The following is a 20,726-nucleotide window of genomic DNA, read 5'->3' on the forward strand; positions in this document are numbered from 1 at the left end:
GGGCAGCCTTCTAGTAACTGGAAAACGTGAGACACAAAGAGCGCGCGCTCGTTTGGCTGCACGATGGCACACGTGCCTGATGCTGAACGAGGCTTCACACGCCGGATTGAGATGCTCCACAGAGCCCACGGTCGTTTCGCTTCCTGCCTGAGACCCTGTGCAGCCCGTCCGGCTGCATCCTAAAGCCCGCGACCGTGTGGCCACTGGGAGGTAATTAGGTCTCCAGCCTCCCTCTGGAGCTGCTCTGCGCAGCTGAAGGTTAAACACAAAGGGAGGCACATTCCTGAAGCAGGGGGAAAGGAGGGTGTAAGCAGGCGGCCCAGATCGGGAAGCTGGCACGCGGAGCGGACCGGAGCTAAAAGAGAGAGCAGAGGTGGCTGACATATGTGCTTGGGAGGGCAGCGTAGGGGGGGTGGGGGGCGTACGAGCCCCCACACAGAGGAGACAACCAGGAGGCTACGGATTTATCAATGACATCGGGCTTTTCGACACCAACAGCCACTAGTGACATTACAACCAGACTCAGCATGGCTTCCTGTGAAGGTAAGAGTCATTTACACTCAAGCATTGATTTTTCTAAGCCAGTCGAAACCAATAGAATAACAAAAGATAATGCTTTCAAAAATTCTTCAAATGCAGTTTTTTACAGCAGCCTTAAATATAGGATTTGGACTAATTAAAAGTTTCTTCTGTCATTTGATAAAGAAAGTGTTTATGGTCTGAATATAAATGCAAAAGGTGTCAGGCCATCATAAACAAAAATGAAACAATAATCCTTTTAGGTGTATGCTTATGTAACTCATGCATATGGACAAATGTTATATCTATGAACTGATATGAAATGTTATATCTATTATATATTAACTCTAGTTATTCAGAAGAAATCATTGGCATGGGTTATGCAAGGCACAAGGGTGGTTTTCTTCAGGGTCATTAAATAATGCCTCGGAGAAACATCTCGACATTGTGGTAACATTTGCTCCAACATTGCTGACACACATTCACATGCCTGATATGGACGAAGGATTCCTTTGGTCTTGTATGCATACTGCTTACAGGCAATATCAGTCATGAAGAAAATGTGATTACACCTCAAAATACTACAAAAAAAAAAACAATGAGGGCTGTGTTAATAACTCTTTAAACGTGAGCATCACTAAACTATATCCTCCCCTTCACTGTGCAGCATTTACTCATGTATTGGATATTCTATGATGCTAATTTGATGCATTAGTGAGTGCATGGTACGTTCATTTAAATGATCATCTAGTCCAGCTCTATACAAAGTCATTAGGAATTCAGGGAGCTACGTCCTGTGTGTGGGGAGTTTAGAAGCGGTACATCACTGTTAAGGAGAGCTTAAAGAAGAGCACAAGACTACAACTATTTATTCTTCACTCAGCTCCCCGGCTAAATTTTACCCCAGGGGGAGGTTTGAGCGGTTCTCCAATGAATCACTCACACAAGGAGAACAAAGACTTTTTTATGTAACAGCAACAAATCACTGATCAGATTCACAAACAATCCAATGCCCTTATTTACCCCTGCTCTGATGGCCGGTCTTTGCATAGCACAAAGGCGTGTGGTGTCCTCTGACCTGTGCAAAAAAAGAACAGAAAAGAAAACTCAGTGTTATACACGTTCACAGTCCCAACATGCCAGGACCACTGGTTGAGATGAAGGCTAGACCCCCTAGCTAAATACATAACTTTATTAGAGAAGTAAATAACTTTTTCGATAAACTTGAGCGACGTTGTTATACATCTGAAGCTTGTATGTATTTCTTGTCCATTATTTTGGCACGAATGCTCAGTAGAAGCAGAACGTATCACATTTTCTGGATCATTATCTTAATCAGATTAGTCTCTCTTCTTATATGCGATCATGGCCTCACCCCATGACACTACACCATCTGGTCACCTTATTTCTTACTTGTACGTTATTTAGCACTAGTTTAAGAATCTAGACATTCTGTATTCAGGAGGCACTGGATATTTATGTCTATGCAACTCAGTGGCCTCTTTAGGTACAGTTATGGGAGATTTTACTGGGTGTAGTTTCGTGTGAACTGCAGGACTCGGTGCACCTCCGTGGTCATTGTGGGGGGTGTATGGGAAGGGATTGTCTGCTTTTCCCACCATGCACCCCCTGGGCAGCCCCAGCCCATTGTGCTCCTGCAGATTCCGGTTTCACCCCAAGCTGGTGTGTGAGCAAGATAAGAAAAGGGGCAATAGTGCAGAAGCTACAGTTAGGTGGACAGAGGACTCCCTGTCCACGTGTAAACCTACCCCTCTGGGGGTCCCCCGGCAATCAGGAGCAACAGGGCTCTGTTGGATAGGGGTAGGGGGTGGGCTGACTTCCTACACCTCTGATCAGGCATCCTTTCTTACTGGCGTCCACGGGACAATAGTAGGAATCCGGTTAGACGTGTTAGTTGATAAGCTGGTATGGGCTGCCTATTAAAAGGACTGTTACAACAACTTTAATGCTAGTCATAACATAATGACATAAAACATTAAGCATGGTGGCTTTGTGACCATATTCAAATTTTGCTCATTTAAAAAAGGTAGTACTTCTTATTCACCAGTAGATGGCAATGTCAAACATTCTTAATCAAATCCTCTAGTCTTACCCATTTATGTCTTGCCTTAGGGCTCCTTAAGTGGTATTTTTGGATGCAAGATTACCCCTGTTCTCAATTTTATAGCAGCAATGTAGGTCACTATAAACTATGGCAGGTTAGTACTGCTAATATTCTGAAACTGGCTACAGCTCCCACACCATGATGGTACAAACAGTACTTTATAAAATTGCATACAATATTCAAGCACTAGGCCATGTGTAGATGGTGTGTAAAAGGCCCTAGTGCCAACACTGACCAATATAACCACACTCACAGTTCCTAAGCAAACCAAGTTTCCAAGTGATTATATCTCTGCTAGGCGATCATGCACTTAAAACCCCCCAAAAAAGAAACCAGATATTTCTGTGTACAAGATTAACACAAAGGAATGCTCACCATCCTCAGAGACCTGAAGCACAAACTGCACTTTGTGCATCAAGTAAACATGTCCCACTTCTGAGAAATAATCACCCCAGTGCTTAACAGTGGAGAAATAAGCACACAAGTGATCGAGTATTTGGTGAATCTGGTTTTTTTAAAAACATACAAGACTCTTATGGTGACCGTCTTAATCCAAACACTTGACTTACCAAACACTACTCATTTATAGCACCAGTAAGTTGCAGTGGGGAATTCAAGGATCACGCACACAAATGCAGGTGTTTACTATGCATTATAAAAAATTTTTATTTTTCTTCCATTTTAGAGTGTAGATTTAGACTTACATCACCAGATTAAATGAGTGAAATAGTGAAACTATTCTTGATTTGGTTAACCATGATAGTCCTGTGGATATTGGGGCAGTAGTGGTCTGGGAGTTAGGGAACCGGTCTTGTGACCAGAGGGTTGAAATTTGGTTTGGGTTTGATTCCCAGGCCTGAGGCCATGACTGAAGTGCCCTTGAGCAAGGCACTTAACCCCAACTGCTCCCTGGGCGCTGGGCTAGGACTGCTCATTGCTCTGGGCACGTGTGCACCACAACCCCCTAGTGATCACAAGTGTGTGTGTGTTTTAACTGCACAGATGGGTAAAGGCAGAGGACAAATTTTGATTAGGGTCAAAATCACAATTGACAAATATGGCACGTTTCATGATATTTATAGTGTTTGCATACTAGCTGTGGATCCTACAAACGCCAAAACACAAGAGGAACAGGGCGGTTTGCCCCCAGCTGGATACCAACATCTCTATATACAGGAGACCAGCATAAACAGAGCCAAACACCAGCAGGTGTGAGAACAGCGCAGAGCAGCTAGTGAGCTTAGAAATATAAACAAAAACAAAAAACCATTTGAAACAACACTCAGCATTGCCAAGCCAGCAATATTACTAGTGGAAAACATTTAAGGCTGTCAGGGTGAATCAGACTGACGTTCTCAAACAGGAAGAGCAAAACAAAAACAGCTCAGAAACATCTAAACCAAGTAGATGGAAGGAAGAAGAAAGAAGAGAGAAGAGAGAACTCCAGAGGGACTGGATGGGTAAACACGAGAGGGCAAGGCACAAATTTAGGAACCTGACCCAAGAAACCGCCCCTGAGCTCACTACCTTAAACACCAGCCTCATCTTTCACCTAAACAAAGAACAGAGGAGAGGTCATCTTCTACCCTTAAGTAGCCAAGCGAACAGGTGTTGCTAATTGCTTCTCATTACTGTGAAGTAGACCTGCACCTCCCTCTGCTGGCCAAAGATGGCTTAGCCAGTGATCTCCAGGCCTGCGCTGCTACAAAATGAGCTTTTTGACTATGTACCACACAATTATCTCCGCAGACCCTGCCTGGCTTCCTTAAGGAGCAAAACGCCCCAGGCTGGTATAGCACATGACCAGCTGACAATCTGGTTACATTTGAATGTGTGACTAAATGTCTGTCAGGCCCAGCAACCCGAGGAGAGACAAGCCAATGGAGAAACACGTGGTGCTTCTACAGAGGAACTCACCTTATCCAACACAGCAGAAATTAACAGCACTCTTAGGAAAACTTTATATGAAAACTTCATTGTATATTCAAACCTAAAACAATTTTTACTCTTTCTTAATTTTGTTTCTGATTTCAATCTTCTAACCTAATCATCTTAATTCAATGGTACTGTCCCTATTTAGGCCAATTCTACAAGAATGTAAAACTGCCCTGATGTTACAATTACAGTGTGCTTTCTTAGGAAATGGACTGGAAGTAAAATTTTTCATGCAGACTGTAAGAAAGAATGACAGTCAAGTTCTAATTTGATGTTGATATTTTGATATTTGACGCATTTCAAACACAGCTACACAAGATTCGCTTGAAAAACATGTTTTTGCAATTTTAGTAAAGTAATATATAATTGCTGCATCTTCCTAAATATATTGCTTATTGTGTGATTATTATCAGCTAAAAGTTTTCGTGTAATCACCACCAGAGTGTACTCTAAGGCACCATCCATACACACATGGCAAACCATGCACTCTTTTGGCCGTCTCCATGACAACCAGGATCCTCTCTTCGCCAATGAGAATCTCTCTCTGTGGTGCTAAAACAAGCCGGGGGGGGGGGGGGTTCGGCATGCCGTCTTATTGATGCTTGGTTTCTTAAGGAAAACATGCCGGAGGCAGAATACTGATAAGCAGAATCGTGGCTCGGATGGCTACACTGGATAGCTACTGTCCATCATCTATATGTTGAGTAGCGCATTTGTGAAGAGCACGGCGAACCACGTCGCTGAGACTCACAGTGATCAGGCGGTTTGCCAAAGGCACAAAAGAGGCGAAGGCACATGCATGTCTTGTTAAGGATGTTGTATGACTGTTGTGGGTGCCTCGGGTTCGTTTTACTTCGCCACGCGCTCTAAACTAAGGTAGGTAACATTGCTCTTATAAAGCGCTGATTTCCTGATGCAGGTCCATATAAACCGGACGGTGCACGAATAAAATGTGTCAGTCGCGCAACGTTATCTGCATGTTCGATAACGATAACGTCCTTCATATGCGCATGCGTGTGTCAGTTTACTCGTGCGGAACGCACATGTATGAAGCCGACAGCAGAACAGAAGCGAACAGCGTTCTGCACACAAACAGCGCAGTTGCGCATATGGGTCTGTGGTTTCTCCAGGCGCGATGTTTGCAATGACCAAACGTCCCCTGCAGGCGATTAAAATGCGAGCTCACCAGAGGTTGCTAGAGGTTGCCGGGCAACTGTCATTAATGTGTGACAGAGCGCGTACGGCACCTGAACTACTGCAAGGTCAGAGGAGGCGCGCGCGATACGTCCTCTACGTCATAGAACACGTCCTCATTTAGCGTCACGTCCTCATTTATAAATAAATATGACGTGAAGTTTGAGTTGTGACGAGACCCGCAAATGCTGGAGTCGTTCGCGGTCGGAACAAAACAACAACAGCGGGAGTTGGGTTTGCAAAAGCCTAGACGAGCAGCAACCTATGGACTTTTGCTTTATCTAGCAACTGATAGAAACTTAGATTTTTAAGAAAAGACTAAAGAAAAAGAAACAAATATGAAATCCCAGTGATTATTGTCTGTCTGTAAACATTTATTTAAAAAAAAAAAACCCTGTTTTTTTATGGTCGCTGCATGTCTGATCATGTGTCGAAGTGTCGTTAAGTAGAGGAGGCGGAGTGTGTTATCGACTGATGAAGTTCAGCTCAGAAGCCTCAGAAACAGTAGAAATTCTGATTTAATATTTGAACGTGACTGAAAGTTGTTAAATTAATATTTGGGTAGTGAAGAGCTTTCACTGGATCTATCACGTTCCATCTCGGTTCAGATTTGCAGTGATCTTATGGATTATGTTGGATTTCAGCTTGTACTTGACATCAAAGTCCTACGTGACTTCACTTGATAAGGAAAGTTGTACATATGTATGTACAACTCTGTATATGTATCGTATATGTATATGTATCGTATATAGAATGTATATATGTATTCTATGTATATAGAATGCATTGGTGATTCCTTTAGAGTCTGGTCCCACAAGCCTTCTTCTTGAGAGAGTTTTTTCTTGCCACTATGTCCCGTGTCTCAAGCCCTGGGCCCAAACCTGGTTTGAGCAAATGTCTATATGTCTATATATATTGCATTGAACTGAACTGAATGTGGGCATCACCATATTTGGAAAGAAGTGCATGTTGTGCTGCAGGTCCTGAGCCAATCAGAGCCTCTGGATATCAGATGAAGGGTTTGCCTGGCCTAACGCTGCAGCCATCCCAGGCATGAGGATATGAGTGATGTTAGCTTTGCTGGGTGGCTTTCTTTGGCTCAGGTTTGTGCTGACGCCTCCTGCATGATGGTCTCTCCCGTGGCCCACGAGGCCGTTCCACACCGGGTCAGGTTACCAGGTGCCCGAGCTCATGTGTGCATAGCTGTCTTCTGTCTTTCCATGTCATAAATCAAAGCATTATCACAAAACGCAAGGGTAAGCGTTGAAAGCGTCAGATGGCTCCGTGCCATTTTTGATGGATTATTATTAGTGCTGTCAATTCCAGGTGCTGCGATTAAAAGTCCTCACCAGGATTTTGCTTAGGCTTCCTGGATTGTGTTGATTTCACTAATTTTACCTGGATTGCTAATTAGAAAATCTAGCAAGCTTGAGCAAAATCCTGGTGAGTACTTTTAATCGCGGCACCTGGAGTTGACAGCACTAATTATTATGTTATAGAATTATATCTATGGATTGTTATGTGTTATAGATTTATATATTTGGATTATTATGTGTTATAGAATTATTTCTATGGATTAGGCGTGATTTTTCACAGTAGATAGGCAAATGTGTTCAATGGTTTTCTGGCAACATTCAGAGATAATGTAACTATTACAGAGGAGGAGAAACACTGATGTGAGATCCATGCTGTGTGCTCTGCAGAGCTAATTTCCTGCGGGCTGTTGTGCCAGCGGTATGGGGTGAGGGACTGACTCTGCCCTTTACCCACAAGCTCATTTGGATTAGTGTCGCTGCAGCGTGACCTGAACCATCCAGCTTCCTCTGAACCCCCAACGGCGGCACATGGCTCGCATCAAAATCTTTTTTCATATCTTAGACATTTTTGTGCACGTGTGTTTGTGTGTGTGTGTGTGTGCTTGTATCTGAATATGCAAGTGAGTCCAAGAGAGAATGCTTGCAAGAAAAGATACACATGTATGGCCGTGGGGCATGTGTTGCTCTTCAAGCCGTCAAGATGTCATGACTGATCTGTGAGAACATCGTGCCGCCCCGCATTAGTGCGACCTGGTCATACGCAGCCGGGGGGGGGGCATGCCGCCACACCCCCCCGCCCCAGCAGAGCTCAGATGTTTGTCCTCCTCACAGCTCCTGCACACTGTATATGTTGTCACCCCCGCCCCCATCCCCCGCCCCCCAAGGCGTGGAGTAACTTTCCAGCCTGTAGACGTGCATGTCTGCTTCTGAAAATAGCTCAAACCGCAGGGCCCGGGCTCCGGAGCAGGGAGTCGCCTCTCACTTTCTACCCTCCTCTGCCCCCCCAGAAACGGGCGGCAGCCTGCCGCGCTGACCCCGAAAGCCACTGAGTCCGCCTGGGCTGGGAGGAAGAGGAGGAGGAGGAAGAAAGGAAGCGCAGCTGCATGCCTGTCAAGTCCGACGCATTGCTGCTCCCAATCTTAATGCCTGGTAAGGACATTTTTACCTCTCAGTGTGGCATGCTGGGATGCTGGAGAGTAGTGCTTATGGGTTAACAGGGTGAGTGTCTTATCAGGAACTTGTGCCGCCCATTTCCAGGGATATTTTTAAGAAAGAGAAGTCAAAGCTTTATAATATTGGAAAACATCTAATATTATCTCTGCAGCAACACTGTTTATAGTAAAGGTAGGAAAATGAAACATGATCAAACTGTTCATCCAAAATAGTTTTTTTTAAATGCTATATTCCGCAAAAGTGGTGTAATGGTACGTTCCGGAAAAAGAAGAATGAACGCAATGGCTTTCACAAGATCAGCATCCATAATATTATTGTTAGTCTTGCTAGAAGAGTCATATAGCCTTAATGTCTGCAGGCATTAATCATTGTACAGATTAGCAATAGAAGAGTCATATAGCCTTAATGTCTGCAGGCATTAATCATTGTACAGATTAGCAATAGGTGCCACTGGGGCAGAAAGAACTTAATGAGCATTTAAAAACAATATGTGGTTAATGAAGATATGGGGTCCTTAAAGCCCAAAGCTGTTAGGGAATGGCCTAGCTCGGCGTCTGTCTCTCGGCGACTACACAAAGCCACGCAATGATTAGTAGCAGCATTTGTCCTTGGTAAAACGGTTGTAAAATTTTTTGTTTAATCAAGACTGCTTAAACGATTTTGTTGTCTTGAAAAGCTCTGTCGGTTTTTACCCTCAGTATTGTCTGTGGAATCTCACTAATCAACTGATTTGCAATTTTGCCAAATGCATAAAAACCAAAAATAAAATTCAGAAGTAGGACATGATCACACAGCTCGGGGCGTGAGTTCCATGCCAGGAACATCGGTAACTAGTTAATGTCACTAGCTGGCAGTAGTTTATTAGTCTTAAAAATAGTTTAATGCAGTGTGATTACACCTAACACTTCGATGTGTATTGAAAAGTGTTCATATTTGACAAAAAATACACTGTACAATCAAAACGCACTCTATTAATGTGACGTTATTAACTTTATTATGATCTCCAAGTCTGGCCAGACCCAAGTAATGATTCAAAGTGCTCCAGAGCTCACTAAAAAGAAGAGGTCAAAAACGTAAAACAGAACTCAAGGTTGAACGATACAAAAAGAGACTTTCAGGCGGTATCATTTGATTTTTAGATGAATGTTTGCCTTTTGATAATTCACCATTGAGTGTTTGCTTCCAAACGTACGTGAGTGCCCACAGTCGTTCTGGAAACGTGTTGAGTTCCATTCATTCCTGCACCCTTGACGAAGTCAGGCATCGTTAATTCGCAAGAAGGAAGCTTGTAGGCCCCATAAAGATCTCTTACTGGATGCAGTCTGACAGACTCTTGTCCAACTACTCTTTCTGTGACAAAAGGAAGGATTCTATGGCTGAGGTATTTTTAACTTTGCATAATAAAGAGTGCCTAATGACTGTTTCCTGAAATGGGGCCCACCTCTTACTCATTCCTAGGAGTGTCTGAATGCCGACGGAAAAGTTTACGATGTTTTATGTGACACGATTGCGGACTGTGCAAAATCATGTGGAATATATAAAAAGTATGGTATCGGTAATTTGGAGTAAGAAGCTAAACATCTTAAATGTTGTTGAAGATGTCCAATGTTTAGGTATCAGATTACAATTATGATCATGTCATTTGGAGTTATTTTTACCTCTGTTGAGACATATAGTAAGGTACTAAACATTCCTGGAGTGGTATTCCCATGTGGGAGGTCTTCTCTTAGCAATCGTATTCGTCAATGTGTGTTAGTGGAATAAAATATAACAACAACAACAGCAAGAACAATAAAGTTGTTAAGATTTTGTTAACTAACCATTTAAAATATATATTTATAAATATTAATAATGATTATTAACAATAATGATTTGTTAATATTAATAATCTTATTTATCTTTATATTTTCATAGAAAAAACTGTGAAAATCACATAATAAAAGAACCATAGTTTATATAAAAGATTTTAGAACTTTTAGATGTGCTAAATATGCTTTTTTTGTATTTAACCCATCAAAGGGTTAAATACCTAATTAACAGTTACATTACATCACCCAGGGGATTGCTGTACTGTCAGCGTGCTTAGCTGAGGCTGCAAATGTCAGTGCGTTTAAGTATTTGCCAGACTGCATAGAGGAGAAAGAGCTAGCTCCGGTCCACCGCACCTGTGGCCTGTTAATGTGTATATTAGGATTGTTCTGCAGTTCATACCTTTTGCATCAGCATTCATATTCTTCTCTGCTATAAGAACCTGTGCTCTACTCTCAGAGGTGACCTGGGGGGGGGGGGGTTATGCTGACCTGTCTGTCTTTGTTGTCATGGTTCTCAATATTTGGTAACATGGACTGACATTCCAACTGGTCTGTCTGCTGCATTGTTAACTTTCACACAACTGGACTGCAGGTTTTTCATTGGTGCTAAAAAATCCAATATGACTGTGACCTTTGACCTTAGGAGGTCTGGTGTGTTAGCTCTGTGTGTTAGCTCTGAATATTCATTTTGAAGACGTCCTGGATATTCACCTCTGATGACTGACACATCAACACAGTGTTTTTGATATTTGTTTGATAAGTACTGCAGCAGTGACTCTCACAAATCTTACAAAAATTTGGGACTTGTATGTTTTTTTTGGATTTCTTGTGTTTTGGCTCATAGCAACATCTTCCTGGAAGATAAATTATTGAATCTGCTGGCTAATTGCCCTAAAAAAATTCTTTGATGTTGCATTATCAGTGCAAGCACAGCGACTTTTGAGGCACTTTAGTGTTTTGTTCCTACCATGAGCTAAAAAAACTGGGCGGAGCCTGCTTAGGACGACGACATTCGGGCATCAGGATGTATGCCCTGCATTGGCTCCAATAGCCAAAAAAGTATGATTTTACAGGTTCTCAGCAGCCTGCCTCAGATTCCAACACTATTTATAAAGTTCTCTAAAAGAAATCTTATCTCTGAGCCCAGCAATCAGCTTTCACCATGCTCCACACTTATCTCCCTGTCTCATCGTGCTTCGAATTCCATACAGAAATAAATAATACTATCAGAGCCAAGCCAGAATCTTCTTGGAAGCCCTTAAGTGGCGAGTGGCCATCCGTGCCAGGCGGAGTGCGGTGTTGAGGGTGGTTCTGTGGCTCCTGCCTTGCTGCTGTGTGTTAAGTGGCTGTCTGCGAGGTGTTGCCCTGTCTGACGCCCCCACCCCACCCGGCACCTGCCAGCTCTACCAGCTGGCCTGCAGCTCCCGCAGCTGGGGTTTGGCAAGCTGCCACAGGCTCTCCTCCCACAGACGCCTGGTTCCCGCCGAACGCCACAACCCCCCCCCCCCCCCCCCCCCCCTCCCCCCCTCGCCCCCTCGCCTTCTTGCTCTACCCGGTGGGCACCAGTGACGCCCGTTGTTTTGCATGAAGTCCGCTGACCCACGTAGGGAGGGTTTTAATTCGGTCCCCATCTTAGGCGGCTGGGTCAAGAGGCATGCACTTTGCACAGTCACTTAACCCCAGCAGGGATACAGACTGCCACAGTCACTTAACCCCAGCAGGGAGTACACAGACTGCCACAGTCACTTAACCCCAGCAGGGAGTACACAGACTGCCACAGTCACTTAACCCCAGCAGGGATACAGACTGCCACAGTCACTTAACCCAAGCAGGGATACAGACTGCCACAGTCACTTAACCCCAGCAGGGAGTACACAGACTGCCACAGTCACTTAACCCCAGCAGGGAGTACATAGACTGCCACAGTCACTTAACCCAAGCAGGGATACAGACTGCCACAGTCACTTAACCCCAGCAGGGAGTACACAGACTGCCACAGTCACTTAACCCCAGCAGGGAGTACATAGACTGCCACAGTCACTTAACCCAAGCAGGGATACAGACTACCACAGTCACTTAACCCCAGCAGGGAGTACACAGACTGCCACAGTCACTTAACCCCAGCAGGGAGTACACAGACTGCCACAGTCACTTAACCCCAGCAGGGAGTACACAGACTGCCACAGTCACTTAACCCCAGCAGGGAGTACATAGACTGCCACAGTCACTTAACCCCAGCAGGGATACACACTGCCACAGTCACTTAACCCCAGCAGGGATACAGACTGCCACAGTCACTTAACCCCAGCGGGGATACACACTGCCACAGTCACTTAACCCTAGCAGGGATACACACTGCCACAGTCACTTAACCCCAGCAGGGAGTATACAGACTGCCACAGTCACTTAACCCCAGCAGGGAGTATACAGACTGCCACATTCACTTAACCCCAGCAGGGATACAGACTGCCACAGTCACTTAAGCCCAGCAGGGATACAGACTGCCACAGTCACTTAACTCCTGCAGGGATACAGACTGCCACAGTCACTTAACCCCTGCAGGGATACAGACTGCCACAGTCACTTAACCCCAGCAGGTATACAGACTGCCAGTCCCCAACCAGAAATGTCCAGAGTCTTATTTGGACCTGTAGAGCTTGTGTCCCACATCTGAGGACATATTGATGAGCTGAAGGGCTTGTGTTAAAATAACATATTGATGAACTTAATGTCTGTTGAAGTAATGCAGAACTGCACAGAAATGTCTTTCCATCAAAGGTAAATCATTTTATTTACTTTTATGCCAATAGTAAGTTTATATTTATGGCCTATATTTTACTTCACTTAATCCTCCAATGTCAGTATATCCAACATTCACTTTTATTGTCAGACTTCCGCTCAGTTTCGGAAACAGCAGTGTTTTTTTGGTACATATATAATAAATGAAAGAATTGTAATCCCATTTCCATCTATTACATGACCACAAGCAACAAAAGTTCACAGTTTTGTGCTTTGCGTAACCGTGGCACCAGAACGGTTAAACGGCGGAGTTTCGAAGCTTGGGCTTGTGTTCTTGCTACATGCTAGTATAAATAGCTCAGTTGGAAATCCCAGATGAAAAGCAAGAGATTCTTCCTATTTTGGCTAATTCTAAACAACACTGCAAGGGTTCTGAACTACTGGGGTTGTTTTGGTTTGTGTGTGAGTATTTTCTTTTGCGGGGGGTGGGGGGCAAAAGCCCGGTTTTGCATATTACATATTACTCTTATATATACATGGCTGATAGGCAAAGTTCTCCCACTGTAATCATTACCTCTGTCTCCTCACCCTGAGAACAGCCCTGGTCACAGAACCCATTTCAACATCTGTTAAGGTAAGCCTGTTGGAGGGTGTGGCTATATTTTGAGTATATTTTGCTGATAAGGCATTTGGTATGTATCAGACGGTCTGTTGAATGTAGGATGTGAAAGAATTCAGGTATTTCTTTTTGGGCTGTGACGACGCAGTGTTGATTAGCTCTGTATATTGTTTTGCTGATTGTAGTTTGCTAGTATCTACGTTCTTTCAGTACTTCCAATTTGGATGTGTTTATCTCAGTCAAAGAAAACCATCTTAGCTTTATGGAAAAATCGCATATGATTCCCATTAGTGGCGAGAGAGGAGTAAAGTCCAACAACTCTCATGTATTTTCATATTCAAACATTACATCAGGTGAAATTGGACAGGGGCACATGCGTGTAGGCCTGCCAGCACGTCACACCTGACACACCGCGTCACACCTGACACACGGCGGTTTTTGGATTTGAATGTATTTTTATTTACGTATGTCTGTCTTACCAAAGAGCGTACGACCGCTAATATGCGTGTAAAGTAATAATATAACCCAAGATAGCCTTTATCTGTCAGTATGTGATTGAATCTCAAGCTTTGTGGCTGGACAGGATACAGTTTTATTCTCTACTTGGTGCAGACTGGAGCTCTGGGGGGGGGTGTTCTCAGTGTGAGGACCATAACAGTGGCGTCACCCGGTGGCATCTAGAGGTATTTAGTCCCTGTATCAACACTTAGGCGGTTGTCAAGGAGGTGTGAGGCATGACTTTCACACTTCTGCCCTTGCCAAGAGGACCCCGATCTGTGTGTGTGTGTGTGTGTGTGTGTGTGTGTGTGTGTGTGTGTGTGTGTGTATTAGGTCACAGGGGGGAGGTGGGGTTTGTGTCCTCTGTTTTTCCAACACACTGTTGCCTCATAAATCAGACCAAACATGAGTAACTATCAATAAGGAACAACGTTGTTTATGAGGCGCTACTTACGTGGGTTTGTTACCTTGGACCCTTATAGCCCGTCCCTCAGTTCTGGCCGGGCTGCGGGCTTCTCTTCCAAGCCCTGTCACTGAGCTGCATTGTTTTCATGTAGCAAATCAAAACACGTAACTTATGTAACGCTGTTTTTGGCTCTACGAGCCACGCATATTTCCCCCCCGCCGTCGCCGCACATGGTTTCTCCCAAGATGCCGTGAGGTTAAAAGGAGCCGCGGGCGAGATCTTCAGCCCTTCTCCTGCGTCCGTGTCAGGCGGCCCAGCTGTTGTGTCGCCACTAGTCTGCCCTCTTGAAATCCAACTCCGTAATCTCTTCTTCATTTAATGCTGACAGGCCATTACAACGTGTGATTTACCCAGGTCCGCCGGGGTGACAGGCCAATGGCTCCCCTGTGTTTTTTGCCCTGGATTTATGGGCCGCACTGGCTGAAGAATTATTTTGGGGTTGACCCTCAGGGATCTTTCTGTCACAGCAGGACGAAAACTGATTTAACTCGATATTTTATCGAGGCTCAAAATATTATATGATGATTTGTTTTTTCTTTACTTTACTTAAAAGTCAACAGAATCAGAAGTTTCATACTTTCTGTTTCATACTTTCTGGTGCTTTCATACCCCGTGTTGTAGAGCGCAGTCCAACTACCAGTTGGCGTGCTGATGTAGCTCATCTCTGGGTTGATAGGCTGGGTTCCTCACGTGCGGTAAGCTACGTGCTGACCTGTGACGACAAACTAGGCACGTGTCCAGCCGAACGTGTGCTCGGCGGTTCACGTGCCTTGTGGCCCCCAGCGCAGCCGCGTGACCCCTGCAGCAGAAGCCACGTGCGCTGGAGTCTTAGGTAACGCGGTAACGTAATGAAATGTCTTCCCCTCACAGATGATTCACCTCGCACAAAAACATACGGCTCACACCAAAATAAACTGGGTATTTTAGGAAGGTCATCACAAGACCTGTTAATCTATCACTGAAAAGTGAACGATGTAGGTCAAACTGAAGTGGCGTCGGCGCTGTTCGACTCGCTGGGCTCCAGGGGGTGTGGCAGAGTTGTATTATTTCTAAAGCATTTAGTTGTTAAGCCGTAATACACCTAAACAGGTAATGGCTGATTTCCAGACTGTGTGTGTGTGTGTGTGTGTGTGTGTGTGTGTGTGTGTGTGTGTGTGTGTGTGTGTGTGTGTGTGTGTGTGTGTGCGTGTGTGTGTGTGTGCGTGTGTGTGTGTGTGTGTGTGTAGGTGTGTCTGTGAATGTTTGTGTATACATTTTGAAACTGAGCTGCATGTTTCAGCTCAGAAATGCTGGGCTTGTATCACCTTTCACTTGCTGCCCAGAGGGTTGAGCAGTCACAGGGATGAAGTCTTGCTGTCCTGCGCTAGCCCGTCATGGGACTCAATATCACGCTACCAACACTCACCACCCGTGAAGAAAGAAACACATGGCTCACGTGTTTATTAACTTCATTTGTTTGCATCTGGAAGCGTGCTAATGGATGCGATTCTTTGCTTTTGCAGGACTGTGTGACTTCAAGACGTCAGTAGAAGAAGAGTTCTTCAACATGAATACAGGTATGTGGACGGCTTCCTCGTAGCCTGAGCCAGTGAACTATTCCGTCTGGTGTCTCTACGTCAACAAAAGCAACGGCAGGATTTTTGAAAATGATGCTGACCTTATTTTTGTTTTTCCAGATGGCAAAGGGTCCTCTCTTCCGTCAGCGGGTTTTATTTCAAAACTTAGTCCAGTTTCTTTTATCGTGGGAACTGAATGCTAAATATGTGACTTTAATAAAAAAGTACGACTGGAATATTCACTTCGCCAGACTGTAGGTAACTTTGCATCACTGGCTCAGGTGCTTCTACTAATGTCTTGCTGATTAAAGTTTTTTTCTGGATAAAGGGGAGTCCTAATGGGGCCATGCTGCTCATGGAGCAGCGTTTAACCCTCAGCGCACTGCGCCGGACCCCTCGGTACGGCCGAGAAAAAGCGGCTCTTCTCGTCTGAGTTCTCTGCTCTTCCAGCTTCTCCACGGTCTCTCAGGGATTTGTTTTCGTGCCTCTCAGCGTGTGATTGTGCATTCAGCTCAGGGTTTCTGGGAACTGCCGAGGGAGTTCCTGTCCTTGCGCTCTATGTGCTAAAAAAGAATGGAAAAAAAACCCCACAACCCTCAGCTTTTTTCAACGGCTGACCGTGCCAGAGTCTCAGCGCCCAGCCCTTACTGAGGGGCCGGGCCGGGCCCGTGAGTCGGGTGGGACAGCCTGTCAGGAGCTGCCTGCCTGTCAGCACCGCCCAGATCTGCAAAACACACTGTCTTCACTCCAGCGTAATGTGCTGCAGCGTGGGACGTTAGATCCCTGAGGAAGGGCCGAAACATTCCCCCATCATATCACAATTAAAAGGCATTTTCCCATTTTCCCAAGTTAATTCCCATTATGTCACATGCATAATATTTTGCTTGAAGCATTGTGATACTTATGGATGTTATAGGTTCATGGAAAAATGGCTAATTGAGCCTTATGATATGCATGAACCACCACTGACATCTAATGACCTCATCCATTGTAAGTCTGCAGCCACCGGGAAACAGACGTTTATTAAACTTGGAAACACCCAAGACCCAATGGATAGATCTGTTCATTCATGAACATCTAATGCCTTCAGGATATGACATTTAAAAATGTCTCCTATGCCAACAGATGCTTTGCATGCATGAATGATTTTGTTGGTGCTGCATACAGTAATGGGCACAGTCGCTATCTTAACATTGCTTGCAGCAATTCAGATTTTTGCAACTGCCTTGCTTTTGTGTGGCCGTGTTTGTGGATGCATGTGCTTTGGTGTCAAACCCCCCCCCCCCCCCCCCCCCCCACCCTGTGTGTGTGTGGCTCGTGTGTGTGTGTGTGTGTGTGCGCCGTGCTTCTCGCAGACAGTGGAGGACCACGTTCCAAGCTCAGCATGCTCTCCCTCACTCTGAGCCCTATCAAGAGGGTTCAGAGCTCCCCAAACTTGTACCAACCCACAGGTACTCCTCCCACCTCCACCTGATCCACCCCCTGATCATACACCTGGTCACACACCTGATCACACACCCGATCACACACCTGATCACACACCTGCCACCTGATCACACCTGCTGCTTTGATCTAACACTAAACTGCTTTAACACGTACTGACATGGAACATGTCCTCAAAGAATACAAAACAAAGAATACAAATAGGTTCTTTCTACAAAGAACCTATGCTTTGAGCTATTTGAGATATGAACTATTATTTTTGAGGCTGGACTTCATTGGTTTTAAGGGCTGAAGTTCTGGTAATGAGGGAGAAGTCCCTCTCTTCTCCAGCCACAACAGATGTAGAAGTAAATAGCTGCTGATCTCAAGTCTGCCTACGTGTGGCCACTTACAAGGACATCAGAGGCTGTTGATGTGCTTGTTTAACTGTCCTGTGGACTCAGGACACTGCGTCCCGTACATGTGAACGCCATTGTTGTTTGTTTAGAAATTGATGGTCTCTGGCAAACAGAGCCCCAGTGTATAACCAGTCATCACAGGCAGGAATTCCTCTTCAACGGATTAGTACCACTCAGGGCTGTCTCCAGCATATCTCTCTATCTCTCACTTGTTCTGTCTTCCTCTCTCCTTATTAACCTCTCTCTCTCTCTCTCTCTCTCTCTCTCTCTCTCTCTCTCTCTCTCTCTCTCTCTCTCTCCATCTGTCCCTAAAGAGCTCCCAGGGTGGCATGTTTGGGTTTCAGAAGCTGAGACTGCTTCTCTCTGTTACTTAAAAGAGGACAGCCTTTTCACAGTAGCTGGATTGTTGCCATGGTTTTGCTTCTCCATGGCAACCATTGTGCACGCCCTTTGCTTTTGTGCCTGTCCCTCCCCTCGGCCCTGTTTCCTGAGGGTGACCCTTTTTGTTTGAATGGCTTTCTGGACTATGACCTCACACGCACGTAAGGCGTATTGTTCGGTCCCTCTGCTGACACACAGCAGAGGGGAACAGCGCAGGTTAGGTGAGCTAACAGCCATTTCAGGTATTAGACATTATTCATTAGACCCTGATTATCACGGGGGGAAGGCTGAAGCTTTTAGACATTTAACAGTTAAAAACAAACATGCTGACACCCTACTGTTGAACACTAGATAGATAGATAGATAGATAGATAGATAGATAGATAGATAGATAGATAGATAGATAGATAGATAGATAGATAGATAGATAGATGGATGGATGGATGGATGATAGAGGTACAGGTACAGGATGGCAGGTACAGGATGTTTTGTTATATAGGTTTGTCTATTTGGACATTTGCAGTCACCATGGACGTTTTGTTTTGTTTTTCTCATATGACAAGATATGATCTGGAACTTAAACGTCTCTCTTTAAACTCTCCCTCCATTTCCAGCCACAGGTCCTCTATATGTGCTATATCTGAGAACTCATGGGAAGTGGTCTGGCACACAGCCAGTGACAATATCTGATGTACTACACAGTGTGCGTACACACACGCACACACACGCACACACACACACACACACACACACACACACACACACACACACACACACACACACACACACACTGCCTGTATCAAGTCTGATGAGTGCTATACACTGTAAGCAGTCCATGCAGCTGCAGAGTTGTTTTTAATCTCTGAAGGCTTCTTGTTGGAATAAAGCCCCAGATCTCCAGCAGGATACAGCCATCACCAAACCATCTGTTTGTGTGTGATACACCACCTGGTCTCCAACTATTGCCCTGCCTAACTGATGCCTTTTTCTACCTTTTTCAGGCACTGAATCCTCAACAGATACAGGTAACCCTGATACTTTAGGATGCTTTTAATGATATTCTGTTAGATAACAAGAGAATTGTAATTTCTAAGAGGACGAAGACTTCTGTAATTGTATCATGTTTGAACCAACTCTCCCAAGGTGCTGATGTACCTTGTGTGTGGAACGTTCTAGATTTGTGGCGGACCTACAGTGCTGGGGACCCCCTGAGAAACGGAGACTCAGCCACATCCTCTTTGGCAGCCAAAGGGTTCAGGAGTGTCCGGCCTAACCTGCAAGATAAGAAGTCGCCCACCCTGGTTGGTCCAGCCGCCGTTAAACACGCCTCCTCCCATCCCCCCTCGCTCTGGCTCCGCCTCTCACGCTCAGGAAGTTTCTCCTTCCACGGGAAGTGCTCTGGGAAACGCTGTGGACAGGCATCACCGGTTTCACGGTGCTGTGTTAGTCAGTGCTAACAAGCAGAGACGTGTCCTTGATTGTCTTGTCTACAGGAGTTACATTTGCAGTGCTATTAATGGCCATTTTGGACCATGGCTTCTCCAGTTTGGAGAAATTATTAATATTATTACTGGTCATTGGATCATTGGGCAGTCGAAAGTGTTTTCTCGACATTTTTTACAGATGTGGAGCAGTGTGGTATTGGGTTGTTACTGCTTTTGCTTGGTTTTTCTCACTTGATTGCATGTGTGCTCACGGCCAGACAGATCTTGTCTCTTCCCAGACAGATCTTGTCTCTTCCCAGACAGATCTTGTCTCTTCCCCCACACCACCTTGCTGACTGCTATCCAGGAGCACATCGCCTCTCCAGTTCACTCCCACGTTCCACCCATAGCCCGGTTCTCCGTGCACGGTGCCCACTCTCTGGCGATGCTGCGTCTGCATGTTCTGAGCGGTGCTCACAGCCACGCAGGCAGGGAACTGGTGTGTACGCTCCCCCCAGAGTCCCAGACTCCCAGCATCCTTGCAGCCTTAGCAGATTCCTCGGTAGCTCCGCCCGCGTGCTGGCTTCATCAGAAGGGCCTGGGGTTCCTCCGTGGCCCTTAAAGCCCAGCCTACTATCTCCATCTTTGGCTGGAGCAACACACAGCTTCAGTCTCCCTGTGCATGAGTCCATCTCGTACAGAGGCCAGAAACATGCAAGCACTACCTCATGGGCCTCCTGTTGGACCAAAAAGGACAGGATCCCCCTACACACACACACACACACACACACACACACACACACACACACACACACACACACACACACACACACACAAGATTCCAGAACATTCTCTCACCCTCCACTGCCCCCTGCAGCTCAGCAAGTGGTATTTATATTCACAATCACGCCTCCCTTATTGTAACACCCATCATCGTTATAATGTGCCATGCCGAAATGCTAATCTGGACTTGCTGTGTTGCAAATGTACAATGCAGTCAGAGCAATTGCATCTACATGCATTGGAGTAATTGTTTTGTGTGAGTGAAATTCAAGGTTCCCATTGAACGTTTTGCAAGTGAATTTATGTGATTAATAGTAGAATGCAGTATTTTGGATAATAAATAAAT

General features: G+C 45.2%; 1 protein-coding gene across 1 annotated transcript in view; it reads left to right on the plus strand.

Annotated features, from left to right (window-relative positions):
• The first annotated feature begins 8,008 nt into the window (after nucleotides 1-8,008).
• Nucleotides 8,009-20,726, plus strand: part of sorbs2b (sorbin and SH3 domain containing 2b) — a 35,480-nt gene continuing 22,762 nt past the window's right edge. The window contains exons 1-5 of the mRNA XM_077022907.1: nucleotides 8,009-8,238; nucleotides 15,898-15,951; nucleotides 17,307-17,402; nucleotides 19,175-19,198; nucleotides 19,350-19,474. Of these exons, the coding sequence (XP_076879022.1) occupies nucleotides 8,193-8,238; nucleotides 15,898-15,951; nucleotides 17,307-17,402; nucleotides 19,175-19,198; nucleotides 19,350-19,474 (345 nt within the window). The 5' untranslated portion in view covers nucleotides 8,009-8,192. The remainder of the gene's footprint in view (nucleotides 8,239-15,897; nucleotides 15,952-17,306; nucleotides 17,403-19,174; nucleotides 19,199-19,349; nucleotides 19,475-20,726) is intronic.

Source organism: Brachyhypopomus gauderio, chromosome 11 (assembly GCF_052324685.1).
Source record: "Brachyhypopomus gauderio isolate BG-103 chromosome 11, BGAUD_0.2, whole genome shotgun sequence".
Classification (NCBI taxonomy): Eukaryota; Metazoa; Chordata; class Actinopteri; order Gymnotiformes; family Hypopomidae; genus Brachyhypopomus; species Brachyhypopomus gauderio.